The sequence below is a fragment of the Heptranchias perlo genome, chromosome 21 (assembly GCF_035084215.1).
Source record: "Heptranchias perlo isolate sHepPer1 chromosome 21, sHepPer1.hap1, whole genome shotgun sequence".
Taxonomy (NCBI): Eukaryota; Metazoa; Chordata; class Chondrichthyes; order Hexanchiformes; family Hexanchidae; genus Heptranchias; species Heptranchias perlo.
In genome coordinates this window covers 32,207,540-32,227,680 of record NC_090345.1, presented here as the reverse complement: position 1 = coordinate 32,227,680, position 20,141 = coordinate 32,207,540, and the positions used below count along the sequence as shown (strand labels likewise).

At 44.9% G+C, this 20,141-nt stretch overlaps 1 protein-coding gene across 1 annotated transcript in view; it reads left to right on the top strand.

Annotated features, from left to right (window-relative positions):
* The window catches only part of LOC137340238 (cilia- and flagella-associated protein 46), a 303,329-nt gene that overhangs the window by 265,626 nt on the left and 17,562 nt on the right, over positions 1-20,141 (top strand). The window contains exons 55-58 of the mRNA XM_068002660.1: positions 409-511; positions 3,864-3,976; positions 12,777-12,858; positions 19,725-19,861. Coding sequence (XP_067858761.1) covers positions 409-511; positions 3,864-3,976; positions 12,777-12,858; positions 19,725-19,861 — 435 coding nt within the window. The remainder of the gene's footprint in view (positions 1-408; positions 512-3,863; positions 3,977-12,776; positions 12,859-19,724; positions 19,862-20,141) is intronic.

The window sequence follows — 20,141 nt, the reverse complement described above, 5'->3', positions numbered from 1 at the left end:
GTCCAGAAGGGCTGTGCCCCATTATGTTCCAGTAATACAGTAGGGAATAGAAACATATCACATTGGTGTAGTGGCGGTGTTTGTTTGAGCTTGAGGCTGAAGCACTTTGTTGCATTTTCAATGTCACTTAAGCAACTTCATATATTCTACCATGCCATTAAATATTGCTTAATTTTGTTTATAAATGGGTTTTTCCAACCTCTACCCTAAATGAAATTGAGTACTTCAAACTATGCCTACAAAATCTATTGCATTAACACTAAAGTAATCTTATGTTTTGTACATAAAATAATTGGATACTTGTACTGAATAAATTGAACACTGTTATCTGAAAATTATTAAATGCATTATATAATTAGTGGGATAGAATTGAAGTATACTCAGCTAAATTGTTTGTACTTTTTCTAGAAGCATTCAGTCCTGTGACAGTAATGACAACAATAATGGAAAAATACAGTACGCAGTTTACAGCACACTGGGATGGAGTTATGGGCAGTGAGTATGTCCCAAGGTGTGTTGTGTTTTTTATTGATTGTCCAATTTTGTCAAAACATGCAATAATGAAGGTAAATGATCTGAAGGAATGCTCAGTTACACCTTTGGTTGTACCCTGCTGATAATTACTATACATGTTACCTGCCTTTATATATCTATGGGCAGTGGAGTTCTGATTGAGTTAGAGTTTGTGTGGGAAAGGCAGATATTAGAGAAATTGAGCTTAGCGGTGACAAGAGCAGGGAAGAGAGTATCTGCAGCAGGGGAACTGAGGTAGGAAGAGGGGCACGCCATGTAACAAAGATGGAAATAGGCAGTCTTGGTGATAGACCAAAGATTCAACTCGGGTTCAAACAGGATATCAAGCTGCACACCACTGGATTCAGATTGAGTCAGAAATAGGAAAGGGAATAGAATTGAGGGCTAAAGTGTGGGTTTTTGAAAGGAGGGAAACAGGTTCGCTTCAGTTTTGCCAGTGTTGAGCTGGAGAAATTCTACCTCATCCACAACTTGGTCAGATAGAAATTTGAACAGCAAAGCAACAGTTGTGGAGTTGAGGGTGACAGGTAAAACTCGGTGTTATTGGCATATATATGTAAGCTGACCCAATGCTGATGGATAATCTCACGCAGCACCAACATGCAGATGAGGAATAGGAGGGGGCCATGTAATCTTAGAACGAGAAGCTACTGTGGGAGATGCATTGGTTATGTTAGAACAGAAGAAATTAAACTATGACCAGGTGGGACCATAGAGGGGTACCACAGAGGATGAATGGATGGAATGATTGTATTTAAGGCCATGCAGAATCCAAGGAGAGGCTCTGACTTTCAAGTAAAAAGTTTAATTAAGGAATTAAAAGACACAAAAACAATTCAATTGATAAATTTAATCATGATATTGTGCAATATGTAATGTTTTTAAAAATTTGTTTAAACTCTTAAATTGGACATTAGAAATGTCAGTTACTGAAAAAAAATTTAAATAATTTCAGAAACCGATTTTTGGAATCTGCTGGCCAGATAGAACAATTAGTGTCAAGTCTACATGGGCAAAACCCATTATTAGGGACACCTAATAAATTGAAACACAGTAGAAGAATAGGATGTTTAAAAGTCAGAATTGGTGCGAAGTTGAACAAAGGTCTCTATTTTTGAATGTGGAAGACTCCTTCTCCCCTATAAGGTCTGGCAATTAAGTAGACTTTTTGAATTCCTAAGGAGAAATATAGATCTTGATCTATGGCCTTTTCAGCAATTTTTGTTCCAAATTTGAAGCATAAAAACATAGAAAATAGGAGCAGGACTAAGCCATATGGCCCTTCGAGCCTGCTCCTCCATTCAATATGATCATGGCTGATCCTCTATCTCAATATCATATTCCCGCTCTCTCCCCATACCCCTTGATGCCTTTTGTGTCTAGAAATCTATCTAGCTCCTTCTTAAATATATTCAGTGGTAGAGAATTCCACAGGTTCACCACCCTCTGAGTGAAGAAATTTCTCTTCATCTCAGTCCTGAATGTCCTACCCCGTATCCTGAGACTGTGACCCCTCGTTCTGGATCCCCCAACCAGGGGAAACATCCTCCCTGCATCCAGTCTGTCTAGCACTGTCAGAATTTTATATGTTTCAATGAGATCCCCTCTCATTCTTCTAAACTCAAGTAAATAGGCCGAGTCAACCCAACCTCTCCTCATACGACAGTCCTGCCATCCCAGGAAACAATCTGGTGAACCTTCGCTGCACTCCCTCTATGGCATGTATATCCTTCCTTAGGTAAGGAGATCAAAACTGCACACAATACTCCAGGTGTGGTCTCACCAAGGCCCTGTATAACTGCAGTAAGACAGCCTTTCTCCTGTACTCAAATCCTCTTGCAATGAAGGCAAACATACCATTTGCCTTCCTAACTGCTTGCTGCACCTGCATGTTTGCTTTCAGTGACTGGTGTACAAGGGCTCCCAGGTCCCATTGTACATCAACATTTTCCAATACTCTGCCTTTCTGTTTATCCTTCCGAAGTGGATAACTTCACATTTATCCACATTATACTGCATCTGCAATGTATTTGTCCACTCACTCAACTTGTCTAAATCGCCTTGAAGCCTCTTTGCATCCTCCTCACAACTCACCATCCCACCTAGTTTTGTGTCATCAGCAAACTTGGAAATATTACATTTGGTTCCCTCATCCAAATCATTGATATATATTGCGACTGGTTGGGGCCCAAACACTGGTCCCTGCGGTACCGCACTAGTCACTGCCTGCCACCCCGAAAAAAACCCATTTATTCCTACTCTCTGTTTCCTGTCTGTTAACCAATTTTCAATCCATGCCAGTATCTTACCCCCAATCCCATATGCCTTAATTTTGCACACTAACCTCTTATGTGGGACTTTATCAAAGGCCTTCTGAAAATCCAAATAAACCACATCCACTGATTCTCCCTGGTCTATTCTACCAGTTACATCCTCAAAAAACTCCAGTAGGTTTGTCAAATATGATTTCCCTTTCATAAATCCATGTTGACTTTGTCTAATGCCATTGATACTTTCTAAATGTCCTGTTATCACATCCTTTATAATAGACTGTTGCATTTTCCTTACTACTGATGTTAGGCTAACCGGTCTGTAGTTCCTTGTTTTCTCTCCCTCCTTTTTTAAATAGTGGGGTTATATTTGCTATGCTCCAATCTGCAGGAACTGTTCCATAATCTATAGAATTTTGGAAGATGACAACTAATGCATCCACTATTTCCACGGCAATTCTTTTAGTACTCTGGGATGCAGATTATCAGGCCCTGGGGATTTATCGTCTTTCAGTCCCATTAATTTCTCCACCACTTTTTTTACTGATGCTAATTTCCTTTAATTCCTCCTTTTCACTAGTGCCTTGGTTCCCTGGCATTTCTGGGAAGTTATTTGTGTCCTTTTCCGTGAAGACAGTACCAAAGTATTTGTTTAATTGCTCTGCCATTTCCTTGTTCCCCATTATAAATTCTCCCATTTCTGACTGTAAGGGACCTACATTTATCTTCACTTTTTTTTACATACTAGTAGAAGCTTTGACAGTCCACTTTTATGTTCCTTGGAAGTTTACTCTCATACTCTATTTTTCCCCTCTTAATCAATCTCTTGGTCCTGAAGCATCCTTCATTTTTTAATATATTAAAATTGAGTTACATTTATTATCCTCCAAAATTTGACATACTTCATCACTATGAAATACAGTAAATATTTGCTTTAATGGATTTATCGCCACATAATTGTAACCATTATCTGAATTTCTGTTTAGCCTGAAGTTCCAAATTACACATTTTTGTTGTCAAACTAGAATAATCAACAATTTTTCCTTTTTTCTTTCACAGTCATGCAGAATGGGAGGAAGTGATGCAAAGCTGCAGTGCATTCATCTTTTATGGAACAGAGCGCTTTCTTGCAAACTTGTTGCCATCAAAACTCGTTTCCATGAACTTTCCAGGTGTAGTTTGTCTTGTTACAGTCAATTTATGATTTTAATTACTTAAACTTCAATTGCAGAATCAGCCTTCAGCTATGAGTGGAATAGTGAATACCAGGAGAAGCATTAACTGTGTCCAGTTTTTGTTGATGGCCAGTAAATAATACACGTTCTACCTAATTTGCAGTTTGGGAGTTAAGAGTCATCTCATCAGCTACAGTCCAAAATAATCTGCAGGTCACATTTATAAGAACATTCTAAAACATGTTTTATTTAAATCTTTTACAAGAAGCCCTGGATGTGTCATGTATCCTTCCAATGGCTTAATATCAAAGGTTTCATGGGATAAATGTCTCCATTATGTTTGCTAGTTTTTAGTTCTGGCAGAACATGTTTGGTTCCATGGGCACAGAAGGCTTACATATTCTCTGTGCAACACCTTATCCCAAAAGATACACTTTGAGAGAATGACAGTGTACCAAGGAAAGAAAAAGTTAGATTAGTTTATCCAAGGGAACTGCATTGTTCCAAGAAACTGTAAAAAGAAATATAGCTGACTGGTTCCAGTTCTCTTATATAAGAATTGTGCTGTTTAAAATGTTGCCAGTATCTTTTTGCTTTTGTGTATCATTTTACTTGTAAATAATTCTGGAACAGTAGTTTAGCTTGTACAAAACAAAATGAACCAAATTGGTCGGCCGCTGGTATTTATCATTATGGGAACCTCGGGAGGAGGCTGTGTACAATAATCTACTGTGCACTTTTGGCTAAAGACACCTGCAAACATTTCAGCCTCATCTTTTGTGCTGGGCTTTGACATGTTTACATAGAATTACATAGAACGTACAGCACAGAAACAGTCCATTCAGCCGAACAGATCCATGCCAATGTTTATTCTCCATAAGAACCTCCTCCCTCCCTACTTCATCTCACCCTATCAGCATATCCTTCTATTCCTTTCTCCATCATCTGTTTATCTAGCTTCCCCTTAAATGCATCTATGCTAGTCACGTTAACTATTCCTTGTGGTAGCGAGTTCCACATTCTAACCACTCTCTGGGTAAAGAAGTTTCTCCTGAATTCCCTATTGGATTTATTAGTGAATATCTTACATTTATGACCCCTAATTCTGGTCTCCCCCACAAGTGGAAACATCTTCTCTACGTCTATCCTATCAAACCCTTTAATAATCTTAAAGACCTCTATCAGGTCACCTCTCAATCTTTTTTCTAGAGTGTTTGGTGTCGTCCGCAAATTTTGAAATTGTACTTCCGATTCCCGAATCTAAATCGTTTATGTAAATTATGAACAGCACCGATCCCTGTAGAACACCACTTCCCATCTTTTGCCAGTCTGAGTAACTACCTTTCACCCGTACTCTCTGTTTTGTAGCCAGCTTACTATCCATTCTGCTACTTGTCCCCTGACTCCATATGCCGTGACCTTAATCATGAATCTACTATATGGTACCTATCAAAGGCCTTTTGAAAATCCAAATCTATTACTTCTACTGCATTGACTACCCTTTCTGTTACCTCTTCAAACATAGAAACATAGAAACAAAGAAAATAGGAGCAGGAGTAGTCCATTCGGCCCTTCGAGCCTGCTCCGCCATTCAGTATGATCATGGCTGATCCTCTATCTCAATATTTCCGCTCTCTTCCCATACCCCTTGATGCCTTTTGTGTCTAGAAATCTATCTAGCTCCTTCTTAAATATATTCAGTGACTTGGCCTCCACAGCCTTCTGTGGTAGAGAATTCCACAGGTTCACCACCCACTGAGTGAAGAAATTTCTCCTCATCTCAGTCCTGAATGTCCTACCCCATATCCTGAGACTGTGACCCCTCGTTCTGAACCCCCCAGCCAGGGGAAACATCCTCCCTGCATCCAGTCTGTCTAGCCCTGTCAGAATTTTATATGTTTCAATGAGATCCCCTCTCATTCTTCTAAACGCGAGTGAATACAGGCCGAGTCGACCCAATCTCTCCTCATATGACAGTCCTGCCATCCCAGGGATCAGTCTGGTGAACCTTCGCTGCACTCCCTCTATGGCAAGTATATCCTTTCTTAGGTAAGGAGAGCAAAACTGCACACAGTACTCAGGTGTGGTCTCACCAAGGCCCAGTATAACTGCAGTAAGACTTCCTTGCTCCTATACTCAAATCCTCTTGCAATGAAGGCAAACATACAATTTTACCATTTGCCTGCCTAACTGCTTGCTGCACCTGCATGTTTGCTTTCAGTGACTGGTGTACAAGGACACCCAGGTCCCTTTGTACATCAACATTCCCCAATCTATCACCATTTAAATAATACTCTGCCTTTCTGTTTTTCCTTCCGAAGTGGATAACTTCACATTTATCCACACTATACTGCATCTGCCATGTATTTGCCCACTCACTCAACTTGTCTAAATCACCTTGAAACCTCTTTGCATCCTCCTCACAACTTACGATCCCACCTAGTTTTGTGTCGTCAGCAAACTTGGAAATATTACATTTGGTCTCCTCATCCAAATCATTGATATATATTGTGAATAGCTGGGGCCCAAGCACTGAGCCCTGTGGTACCCCACTAGTCACTGCCTGCCACCCCAAAAAGACTCATTTATTCCTACTCTCTGTTTCCTGTCTGTTAACCAATTTTCAATCCATGCCAGTGTATTACCACCAATCCCATGTGCTCTAATTTTGCACATTAATCTCTTATGTGGGACTTTATCAAAGGCCTTCTGAAAATCCAAATAAACCACATCCACTGGTTCTCCCTTGTCTATTCCACCAATTACATCCTCAACAAACTCCAGTAGGTTTGTCAAAAATTATTTCCCTTTCATAAATCCATGTTGACTTTGTCTAATGCCATTGATACTTTCTAAATGTCCTGTTATCACATCCTTTATAATAGACTAGCATTTTCCCTACTACTGATATCAGGCTAACCGGTCTGTAATTCCCTGTTTTCTCTCTCCCTCATTTTTAAATAGTGGAGTTACATTTGCCACCCTCCAATCTGCAGGAACTATTCCATAATCTATAGAATTTTGGAAGATGACAACTAATGCATGCACTATTTCCACGGCAATTCTTTTAGTACTCTGGGATGCAGATTATCAGGCCCTGGGCATTTATCGGCTTTCAGTCCCAATAATTTCACCAGCACTTTTTTTACGAATACTAATTTCCTTTAATTCCTCCTTCTCACTAGTGCCTTGGTTCTCTAGCATTTCTGGGAAGTTATTTGTGTCCTCTTCCATGAAGACAGAACCAAAGTATTTGTTTAATTGCTCTGCCATTTCCCTGTTCCCTATTATAAATCCTCCCATTTCTGACTGTAAGGGACCTACATTTATCTTCACTAATAAAAAACTCAATAAGGTTGGTCAAGCCTGACCTTCCCTTTTGAAATCCGTGCTGACTGTTCTTGATTATCTTTTTGGTTTCTAGATGTTTTTCTATTACATCTTTGAGTAAGGATTCCATTATCTTTCCTACCACCAACATTAAGCTAATTGGTCTTTGGTTTCCTGGACTGGTTCTATCTCCCTTTTCAAATATAGGAATCACATTAGCTGTCCGCTAGTCCTCTGGCACTATTTCCTTTTTCTAGTGAACTTTTATTTATATATGTAATAGTGCCTCTGCTATCTCTTCTCTAACTTCTTTTAATATGCATGGATACAATCCATCAGGACCAGGGGTTTTATCCTCTCTAAGTTTAATTATTTTATCAATTATCTCCTCCCTTTCTAGCTTAAATTTCTTTATATCTTTTTTATTCTCTTATTCTAATGTCATGCCCACCATGTAAGTCTCCCTGGTAAATATTGAGGCAAAGTAATTATTTAATATTTCTGCCACTTCACTGTCATTACCTGTGAGTTTATCATGTGTATCCCATAGCGGCTCTATTCCTAGCTTGATTTTTCTTTTGTTATTTATGTGTCTGTAGAATACTTTACTATTTCTTTTTATATTCCTTGATAATTTAATTTCATAGTTTCTCTTTGCTTTCCTAATTTTTTTAACTTTTTCCTTTTCTAATTTTTTTAACTTCTTTCCTATCTTTTCATATTCCCTTTTCTAATTCATGGTGTATCATTACTGGCCAGTTTATTGGGATATATTCCTCCTGGACTCTATTGATCACAGTTTTAAATGTTTCCCTTGCTGTTTTATTTCTTTGTTTATCAGTAAATGTTTCCAGTTTATTCTCCCTAGTTCCATTCTCATCCTCTGGAAATCAACTTTTATCCAATTTATTACTTTAGCCTTTGTCTTGCTTATGCCCTTCTCAATCTTTATTTTTTTTTATTCGTTCACGGGATGTGGGCGTTGCTGGCAAGGCCAGCATTTATTGCCCATCCCTAATTGCCCTCGAGAAGGTGGTGGTGAGCCGCCTTCTTGAACCGCTGCAGTCCGTGTGGTGACGGTTCTCCCACAGTGCTGTTAGGAAGGGAGTTCCAGGATTTTGACCCAGTGACAATGAAGGAACGCCGATATATTTCCAAGTCGGGATGGTGTGTGACTTGGAGGGGAACGCGTAAGTGGTGTTGTTCCCATGTGCCTGCTGCTCTTGTCCTTCTAGGTGATAGAGGTCGCGGGTTTGGGAGGTGCTGTCGAAGAAGCCTTGGCGAGTTGCTGCAGTGCATCCTGTGGACGGTACACACTGCAGCCACAGTGCGCCGGTGGTGAAGGGAGTGAATGTTTAGGGTGGTGGATGGGGTGCCAATCAAACGGGCTGCTTTATCTTGGATGGTGTCAAGCTTCTTGAGTGTTGTTGGAGCTGCACTCATCCAGACAAGTGGAGAGTATTCAATCACATTCCTGACTTGTGCCTTGTAGATGGTGGAAAGGCTTTGGGGAGTCAGGAGGTGAGTCACTCGCCGCAGAATACCCAGCCTCTGACCTGCTCTTGTAGCCACAGTATTTATATGGCTGGTCCAGTTAAGTTTCTGGTCAATGGTGACCCCCACGTTGTTGATGGTGGGGGATTCGGCGATGGTAATGCCGTTGAATGTCAAGGGGAGGTGGTTAGACTCTCTCTTGTTGGAGATGGTCATTGCCTGGTACTTGTCTGGCACGAATGTTACTTGCCACTTATGAGCCCAAGCCTGGATGTTGTCCAGGTCTTGCTGCATGCGGGCTCGACTGCTTCATTATTTGAGAGGTTGCGAATGGAACTGAACACTGTGCAGTCATCAGCAAACATCCCCATTTCTGACCTTATGATGGAGGGAAGGTCATTGATGAAGCAGCTGAAGATGGTTGGGCCTCGGACACTGCCCTGAGGAACTCCTGCAGCAATGTCCTGGGGCTGAGATGATTGGCCTCCAACAACCACTACCTTCTTCCTTTGTGCTAGGTATGACTCCAGCCACTGAAGCGTTTTCCCCCTGATTCCCATTGACTTCAGTTTTACTAGGGCTCCTTGGTGCCACACTCGGTCAAATGCTGCCTTGATGTCAAGGGCAGTCACTCTCACCTCACCTCTGGAATTCAGCTCTTTTGTCCATGTTTGGACCAAGGCTGTAATGAGGTCTGGAGCCGAGTGGTCCTGGCGAAACCCAAACTGAGCATCAGTGAGCAGGTTATTGGTGAGTAAGTGCCGCTTGATAGCACTGTCGACGACACCTTCCATCACTTTGCTGATGATTGAGAGTAGACTGATGGGGCGGTAATTGGCCGGATTGGATTTGTCCTGCTTTTTGTGGACAGGACATACCTGGGCAATTTTCCACATTGTCGGGTAGATGCCAGTGTTGTAACTGTACTGGAACAGCTTGGCTAGAGGCGCAGCTAGTTCTGGAGCACATGTCTTCAGCACTACAGCTGGGATGTTGTCGGGGCCCATAGCCTTTGCTGTATCCAGTGCACTCAGCCATTTCTTGATATCACGTGGAGTGAATCGAATTGGCCGAAGACTGGCTTCCGTTATGGTGGGGATATCGGGAGGAGGCAGAGATGGATCATCCACTCGGCACTTCTGGCTGAAGATGGTTGCAAACGCTTCAGCCTTGTCTTTTGCACTCATGTGCTGGATTCCGCCATCATTGAGGATGGGGATGTTTGCAGAGCCTCCTCCTCCCATTAGTTGTTTAATTGTCCACCACCATTCACGACTGGATGTGGCAGGACTGCAGAGCTTTGATCTGATCCGTTGGTTGTGGAATCGCTTTGCTCTGTCTATAGCATGTTGCTTCCGCTGTTTAGCACGCATGTAGTCCTGAGTTGTAGCTTCACCAGGTTGGCACCTCATTTTTAGGTACGCCTGGTGCTGCTCCTGGCATGCTCTTCTACACTCCTCATTGAACCAGGGTTGATCCCCTGGCTTGTTGGTAATGGTAGAGTGAGGAATATGCCGGGACATGAGGTTACAGATTGTGCTGGAATACAATTCTGCTGCTGCTGATGGCCCACAGTGCCTCATGGATGCCCAGTTTTGAGCTGCTAGATCTGTTCTGAATCTATCCCATTTAGCACGGTGGTAGTGCCACACAACACATTGGATGGTGTCCTCAGTGCGAAGTCAGGACTTCATCTCCACGAGGACTGTGCGGTGGTCACTCCTACCAATACTGTCGTGGACAGATGCATTTGCGACAGGTTGATTGGTGAGGACGAGGTCAAGTAAGTTTTTCCCTCGTGTTGGTTCGCTCACCACCTGCCGCAGACCCAGTCTGGCAGCTATGTCCTTCAGGACTCGGCCAGCTCGGTCAGTAGTGGTGCTACCGAGCCACTCTTGGTGATGGACATTGAAGTCCCCCACCCAGAGTACATTTTGTGCCCTTGCTACCCTCAGTGCTTCCTCCAAGTGGTGATCAACATGGAGGAGGACTGATTCATCAGCTGAGGGAGGACGGTAGGTGGTAATCAGCAGGAGGTTTCCTTGCCCATGTTTGACCTGATGCCATGAGATTTCATGGGGTCCAGAGTCAATGTTGAGGACTCCCAGGGCCACTCCCTCTTGACTGTAAATCACTGTACCGCCACCTCTGGTGGTCTGTCCTGCCGGTGGGACAGGACATACCCAGGGATGGTGATGGAAGAGTCTGGGACGTTGGCTGAAAGGTATGATTCTGTGAGTATGGCTATGTCAGGCTGTTGCTTGACTAGTCTGTGGGACAGCTCTCTCAATTTTGGCACAAGTCCCCAGATGTTAGTTAGGAGGACCTTGCAGGGTCGACTGGGCTTGGTTTGCCGTTGTCGTGTCCGGTGCCTAGTGGTCTGATGCCGGGTGGTCCGTCCAGTTTTATTCTTATTATGACTTTTCGTAGCGAGATTTTACAACTGAGTGGCTTGCTTGGCCATTTCAGAGGGCAATTAAGAATCAACCACATTGCTGTGGGTCTGGAGTCACATATAGGCCAGACCGGGTAAGGACGGCAGGTTTCCTTCCCTTATCTTAAACCTTCTTATGTTGTGATCTCTATTGCCTCGATGTTCCCCTGTACTTACTTCTCTTACCTATTCTGGTTCATTTCCCAATTCTTCATCCAGCAGTGCTTACTCTCTTGTTGGGCTTCTTACATACTGGCTAAGAAAGGAGTCCTGCACACATTGTAAAAACTCCATTCCTTGTACCCTTTTACCTACCACTTCTTGCCAGTTTATTTGGGGATCGTTAAAATCTCCCATGATTATTATTCTATGTCCTTTACTCATTTCACATATTTGCTTACATATTTCTTCTTCCACCTCCTTTCCACTATTAGGTGGTCTGTAGTATACCCCTATTAGCGTGATCGATCCCTTCTAATCTTTTATTCCATGTTTGAGGATGGGGTTGATCGTGGAGCCTCATCTTCCTCCTGCTAGTTGCCCGATTATCCATCACCATTCTCGACTGGACGTGGTATGGCTATGGTGCTTTACTCTGGTCCGTTGGCCTTGGGACCATCTAGCTTTGTCTAAAGCAAACTGCTCTTGCTGTTCGACATGTAGGTAGCCTTGTGTTGTAGCTTCACTAGCTTGGCACCTCATTCTACATGCCCTTCTACATGACATTGAACCAAGGTTGATCTCTCAGAAGAATAAAAGAAGTGCTAGGCCATAAGGTTACAGATTGTGCTGGTATGCAATTCTGCTGCTCCAGCTGATGACCCACAGCATCTCAATGATGCCCAGTTTTGGGCTGTTAGATTGTCCTTAGTCTTTTTACTTAGCACAGCAGTAGTGCTACACTACATGATGGGTGATGTCTCACTTTGGAGAAGAGACTGTCTTTACAAGATTGTGCAGTGGTCGCTCTTCCCAATGCTAGTCTGGATAGACGTAACTGCGACAGATTAGTTAGTAAGGACATGGTCAAGTATGGTAGTTGGTGGTCATGGTGTGTCGTGGTTATGCTCCTGGACTAGCAATCCAGAGATCATGACTTCAAATCCCACAATGGAAAGTTGTGATTAGTTAACCCAGCATTGTCTGAGGATCAATCCTGGGACTTTCGTGGTCTGTGTGATTCAACTGATTTCTACTGAAGTTCAGTGTGATTGTTGTAGCTTTTTGGGGTGCAGATTTGCTACAGACTACTTAACTGGCATTGCCCATGGGTTTTATCAGTTATAGACTTCATTGTGTCAATATAGAGAAGCATTTTCTCCCGTTCTGGGTCCTAATTGAGGGGTGCCTAAAACTGCAAAGTTCAGCACTGACCTGAAAATGTTTCTGAGACACAGACAGAGGTATTCTTATATGTGAAGTAATACGATGAAACAAAGAAGCTACTAGCATGGAAATTAAAACTTGTGAATATTCGTGCATACATTTATTTTTAGTGTTTTTAACAGTCTAATTATAGCTTATCTTTTATTTTTCCAGAATGCCAGCTAATGATTATTCTAGATCTAGCTCAAACCAGTCAAAGTTTTCGACGACAGTCAATACTGGATAGAGCAAAAAGGTAATGCTCAATGCAGTTGATAATTTCACATGGACACAAGGCTGTCTACATTTCTTAAGCATGATAAGAATTGGATTATAATATGTAATTTGGAATTTTTATACATTGGCTGTCTTTTTTTAATTCAAGTTAGCAGGAGGTTCTGGAAAGACCACTCCACTGTACAACCTTTTTTCTCCTTTAGAAACACCGCACCAACCAGTCAGACCAGTAGTTACAGTTAATGTTTCAGCCAGGCAGAACCCTGTCTACACCACCTGGCTGAAATTTGACTTGGAGAGAGTGTGGGCATCAGCATCCACATTGTCTAAACATCTAAAATTAACTGCAGGTAGGTGCAAAAAGTGTCCAGGAGATCTAAAGGATCCCTTGGCTTTTTTTATATACACTTGTTTGACACTGCATTGGATTTTCCTCCATGAAACGTCAAACAAAAGCTCTGTAAGACTCTTGTCAGGGAGTCTAAGGAAGCGTAGGTAATACCGTGAAGATTGGTGCGTGAGGAAATTCCAAGACCTGGCTCCTGCACAATTATTGCTGACCAATTAGCCACCACACAGGAACCCCATAAATTCATTACTGTGCATTTTCAACGACTGTACCTTAACTACCATGTTACACCACCTATCTAATAAGCATATCCTATGAACCTGGGAGTTGCTGGACAACCTTGATCCAAATAGCATATACTTCAGTTTTCATAAGAGAATGGCCTATGATCCAAAGAGGGCCACACTTCTCTTCTGCACCTCCTTGAAGTCGGACCTCAGATGCATCCTCATTAAAAGAGAGAGTTCACCTAGCTTTTTCCCCAGCCATTTTTATTTCCGAACTAGTTGTTCACACCAACACCAGTTCCTTACTAGCAGACACTCTTTCGGCTCACTAAAAGCCTTTCCCCTATAAGGATGAGCAACAACCCTCTAGGAGTTGCAGCCTCGCTGGATTTCCTGCCCCTCAAACAACTGTCCTGGCTTCATGCATTTGCTTTTCATAAATAGAGAGCCTTTTAAAATGAGGAGGAAGGCTAGCCTCACAAAGTTCAACAAGGCCAGTCATCTCTGTTACCGATACAAGTCAATCTGCACGACTGGTGAGCCTAACTCTAATTTTGCCCCATCACAAAATCGCTAACTTTAGCTCTATGTTATACAGATTATGTTTTTAATACAATTTCATTCAGAAACAATTTGTAACAAGGAACTAATTAAAAGTATATTTATCTTACAAACATTAGATTTGGAAATCACAGATAAAGGGGCTGATTTTCGGGTGACGGAGCGGGTGCGTTGGGGGCTGGGGGGCTCCGAAAATCGCTAAAATCCGGAGCGGGTTTGGAACCCGGCTCCAACCTGCTGACTTCCGGATTCCCCGGTGAGTGTCGGGGTGCGCACGGGCCTCCCGAATGCGGGAGTCCCACTGGCAATTAAAGCCAGCGGGATGATCATTTGCATAGTTTGTCAGATAGTTGAAGTACTTGAACTACTTGATTGACGAGACATTTTGGCAGGGCTGCGATTTTGAAGGATCCTCATTCTGATTCCCGTGTTGTGGGAAACACTCCCTGTTGCAACAGATGTGTTTCAGCCAGCAGCCTGTGGGAGATGCAAATACTTATTTGACAGGTGGGGAGAAAACCTCATTTATTACAGCAGGGCACTCTGTCACTTCAGACAAAGCTTTGGCTGCAAGACCTTTGTGTTTTCACTCAAAATTCTTACTTTCCACCCAAAACTCTGCTGTGCAAACATATTTACCTACTTTGCTAACCCAGCAAACTCACACCGTCAGGATGGAGGGGCTCCATTCACCACTTCATCCGAGGACGCGCAACATCGCCAGGCACGGTGTCCACCTCCACCACGTGGGACTCCACAACACAGTGCTCCGCCACGGGGACCTGCACAAGAGCACGGAGGGCAAAAACAGAGAGAACGATGTCGCAGGAGGCACAGGGTCTACAGACCGAGGCTCAGCTTCCTGGACCTCTCTGAGGAGCAGTGCATACGGAGGCTCAGAGTCAGTCGCCAGGTAGTCGCAGACATCAGTAGTCTCCTTTGTGCTGAGCTGCTCCCAGCTGGGCCGAGCAGCATCTCCTCACCTGTCGCTGTCAAAGTCACCACGGCCTCAACTTCTTCATCTGCGGATCATTCCAGGGTGCCACTGGGGAGACATCGCCGAGGTCTCTCAGTTGTCTGCACACAAGTGCATAAGGCAGGTCACCGACAGCTTGTTTCGCAGGGCATTGCACTATGTCAACTTCCCCATGGACGACCTCAGCCAGACGGAGAAGGCAGTGGGATTCCACGCTGTGGCTGACTTCCCACGGGTGCAGGATGTAATCGATTGCAGCCATATAGCAATACGAGCACCTCCACACAAGCCAGGACTGTTCATCAACAGGAAGGGGTATCACTCCATCAACACTCAGCTCATTTGTGACCACCCCAAGAGATTGCTTCACATGTGCGCCAGATACCCTGACAGCTGCAGCGATTCCTTCATCTTCTGGGAGTCCAACATCCCACCCCTCTTTCACGCACCGAACACCCGTAAGGGCTGGCTCCTCAGGGACAAGGGATACCCCCTGCACACGTGGCTCATGACACCTCTGAGGAAACCCATCACTGAGCAACAGCGTCGATTATAATTACAGCCACATCGCTACCACGTCTACAATTGAGCATGGTATAAGGCTGCTCAAAATGCACTTCAGGTGCCTTGATCATTCTGGGGGGAACACTTCAATACGCACCACACAGAGTGGGATGCATTATAGTCATGGCACAACAGAGAGGGTGTCGCTTGAGGAGGCCCCATCCACATCCGCCACCCACATTGAGGAGGAGGAGGAGGAGCAATCCATGGGTAGAACAGCGGCTTACCTGGCTGCTCGTAAGGCGATGGCGTCACTGATTTGTGAACGGTTCTCCTAACATCAGACAATGTGAAGAGTCCAGTCCTCACCACCTGGATAGAGCAGCGCCCAAACCAGCCCCTCCCCCCCCCCCCCCCCCCCGCCGCACAGAACAGTCCTGCAACTACACACACTCCCACTGTAGAGTGACCCAATGGGTGGCATTAAGTGTGGGCATTCATGGTGAACCTCATGAAAGGGCCTTATTGCAGAAGCCAGTCAAGAATGGCCAAGACGTGGCAGTAGTGGTGACAATAATAATATTTAATGTGAGTTTAACAAAAAGCAAACATAAATAAAAAACATGACCAACCGTCAAACACCCTTGTGCATCCTCTTCGTGCTTACAAAACCTTCGCCTTTCGCTTCCGACTACTTCTACGTAGTGCATACCCTGTGGTTGCAGCAGAGGTAGTGGCAGGTTGCTCTTGTTCATGCCCTGACCGATTAGAAACTTTGGACCTACACCCTCTGGATTTTTGGTGCACATGAGGGCTCCTCCAAAGACTGCTCCACCTGTAGCTGTGCAGGGGCAGACTCGACCACCTGGAAAGGAAGCAGCATTACGGGTAATGGTTGAGGGGAGGGCAACAGGTGACGAGGAAGTGCTTTGAGTGGCGTCCCCAATTCCATGTCCCCTATCGCTATCATCCCTCCACTGGGCCAGGCCCACACCACTCCTACCACTTTGCTGAACAACAGTTTGGAGGACATGTGTGAAGCCTTGTAAGGCCATTGCTTAAACAAGCTGCCTGCAGAGTCTCGGCTTTGCTGAGTCTGAACAGCCTTTGTCAGGGCCTCAATGGACTCATTTGTGAGCCGTGCTTGAAGCTCCATGGAGGCTAGCCTTCCCTCCATTGCAGACATTCCCGCACTTACCCGCGACATCTCAGAGATGCCCTCACGTCCCTGTGACAGTATCTCAGATTCTCTCCCATACCTGTGCCACCATTCCACTCATGCAGGAGTTGTACTCCTCCATCCTCTGCGCAATTGTGGAGAGTGCGCGTGGCACCTGTTCCAGCACCTCGCAAATGTGCTGCTGCCCCTCGATCATTCTCCTTTTAAAGGATGGCCCCCAGGGTTCAGCATCTGTGTCCAGCTGAGCAGAGACTGGAGAAGAGTGCTCCCACCGACGCGGACTCTCCACAGCTGCCCCTGCCACCAGTGTCTGCTCATGCTCGTGTGTGGTAACTCACTGTGCGACTCCAACTGGGACCCACCGAGGTGTGTGTATCTGTGCTGGTGAATGGCTCGCTCAGATGTGATGGTGCACCCTCAGAGGCCGGCAGGTCCTCTGAGGAATTGTCCTCTGCTGTCGCATCGGTTGCAGAAGACAATATTAACCATGATCACAGATGTAGGAAGTGTAAGGCAAATGTGTCGTGAGCATGAAGGGGATGCACAAGGGTGTTTGAGGGTTTGTCATGGGTTTTACTTATATTTAATTTCTGATCAACTCACATAACATTTTATATTGTCACCACTACTGCCACGTCTTTGCGAATCTTGTCTGGTTTGTGCAATAATGCCCTTTCCTGAGGATCACAATGAAGACCCACAACTGATGCCACCCATTGTGTCACTGCAGAGTGGGTGTAGGTATATCTGCAGGGCTGTTTTGTGCAGACGACTGAGATGTCGGCGATGTCCCCGGTGGCACCCTGGAAGGATGCGGAGGAGAAGTTGTTGAGGGTAGTGGTGACCTTGACAGCGACAGGTAAGAAGATGGTGCTCGGGCCAGCCGGGAGCAGCTCGGCATGAAGGAGGCTGCAGATGTCCACGACTACATGTCGAGTGACTCTGAGCCTCCGTGTGCACTGCTGCTCAAAGAGGTCCAGGAAGCTGAGCCTCGGTCTGTAGACCTTGTGGCGAGGGTAGTGCCCTCTGCGACACATCTCTCTCTGCGGTTGGCCTCCCTCCTGCTGTGCAGGTGGATGTGTCACAGTACTGTGTTGTGGAGCTCTACGTGTCAGAGGTGGATGGCGTGGCAGGCGAGACTGGTGAGGGTGGTGATGCTGTTCGCCCTCCGAGGATGTCATGACTGCAGCTACGGCGGCCCCCATCTGGAAGATGTACATCTGAGCGGGTCTGCAAGGTAGGTACATGTCTCCGGACCCTGGGGTAAGTGTGCAGGTTGGTGGATTTTATTGTTAGGAGGAGGTTGGTGGAGGCCAAACTTTGTCCAAAGTGACAGAGTGGCCTCCTGCAATGAGTGAGGGTCTCCCCCCCCGCCCTCCCACCTGTCAAATGAACCTTTGCAGCTGCCACAGGCTGATGGCTGCAACACATCCATTTGAACTGGGAGTGTTCCCCCAATCCGGGAAACAGTCCCAGTTGTTTGCAAAATCCCACCCCTCCTAAAATATCATGTTGATGAGGTCTCTAAATGACCTGAAATTTTTTTTTTTTTAATTCGTTCATGGGATGTGGGCATCGCTGGCGAGGCCGGCATTTATTGCCCATCCCTAATTGCCCTTGAGAAGGTGGTGGTGAGCCGCCTTCTTGAACCGCTGCAGTCCGTGTGGTGACGGTTCTCCCACAGTGCTGTTAGGAAGGGAGTTCCAGGATTTTGACCCAGCGACGATGAAGGAACGGCGATATATTTCCAAGTCGGGATAGTGTGTGACTTGGAGGGGAACGTGCAGGTGGTGTTGTTCCCATGTGTCTGCTGCTCTTGTCCTTCTAGGTGGTAGAGGTCGCGGGTATGGGAGGTACTGTCGAAGAAGCTTTGGCGAGTTGCTGCAGTGCATCCTAAATAAATACCTTAAATGGCACCCCGCTGGCTTTAATTGCCGGTGGGAGTCCCACATGCGGGGGCTGCGCCGCATGTGAGCATGTCAGTGGGAAACCCGGAAGTGGGCGGGTTGGAGCCGGGCTCCCGACCCGCCCCGGGAATCGACGATTTTCGTAGCCCCCCCGCCACCAACGCACCCGATCGCGGGTGCTAAAATCGAGCCCTTAGAGTCTGGATTAAGCAGTGATACTGTTTAAAAGTGTGATTCGGGTTGGATTTCATTTTTATAATTTGAGTGCAATCAACGGAATTCAATGGTTTCACCAAGCTCAAGAGGCACTGTTTATACATGGCACAGTTTTACAAGCAAACTAAGTTACTTACAGCCAATAATTGCTCTAAAACCACTACTCCTACACTGTATAGTTGTGGCAAATTAGTTCAAGTTCAACCATGTCTTGACCCCAGCTGGTCTCCTAATCCAACCCCAAGTCCCACTGCTCTTCATGCTCTCACTCCTACTGATCTATTGGCCTGGTTTCAACTCCTACAAGAGTTCTTGTGGATATCAGTTACGCAGATAATGGGAGAGTGCATACCGAGGTCATACCATAAGTGCACAACAAATTATTTTAGGCTGCGTTTATGGGCGACGTCGTGTCCACTAACGTACAGCTGCATAGACAACGCAGGGAAGTGGGAGGTGTAATTGGATACCACTCACTCAACATTCTGCCTGGAATGTGCAATTTTTTTTATTCGTTCATGGGATGTGAGCATCGCTGGCAAGGCTAGCATTTGCCCATCCCTAATTGCCCTTGAGAAGGCGGTAGTGAGCCAAGGGCAATGATGCAGTCAGGCTGGAGGCAGGCAGTGCGGCCTTCAAACTCTATGCTAACATTGCTGAGTTCAGACAATGCACAGCACTAACACTCCCCACAGTTCAGACAAGTCACAGCTGACACTAACACTCCTGAATTCAGACCATGTACAGCGCTAACACTCACGCGTTCAGACAATGTTTTAATATTCAGTTATAACGTGCTGTACAATTGTCACCAAAGCATAGCCCAACGTTAATTTTGACAGGCAGAAGGAACTAATTGTGAACTAGTTCTCTCCACATCGTGCACTCTACTCAGTATGAAAAAAATTATTTTTGCTAAACCATTTTGCAGCTATTTTCTACCTTTATTCTGTTTTTTTTTGCAGTGCAACGCAGTTGTCAGCGGAGGAACAAATGAATGCAGCATTACTTCTAAGCCTGACTGGAGTTCGTTCCATTATGATTAATCAGTGGTATAGTACACTTCAAAACAATGCCATGAAGTTTAACAAATTGTCAAAAAGTAGGTGTTTCAATGTTAATATAATAAAATATATTTCAAGGTTCTTTCGGGATTAGATATGTCTTGGAGGACTGCAGAATGGAGGGTGGCAAATGTAATACCCATATTGTAATACTGAGATGGGCTGAGGCAGGGAAGAGTTGGGCGATGATAGAGGTGGAATTTGGCAGTGTTAGTGATGGAGAGGATATGGGGTCGGAGGCTCAGCTCAGAATCAAATAGGATGCTACAGTTCTGGTTCAAGCTGAAACTCTGAGTACATGTGGCAGCTGACTCAATA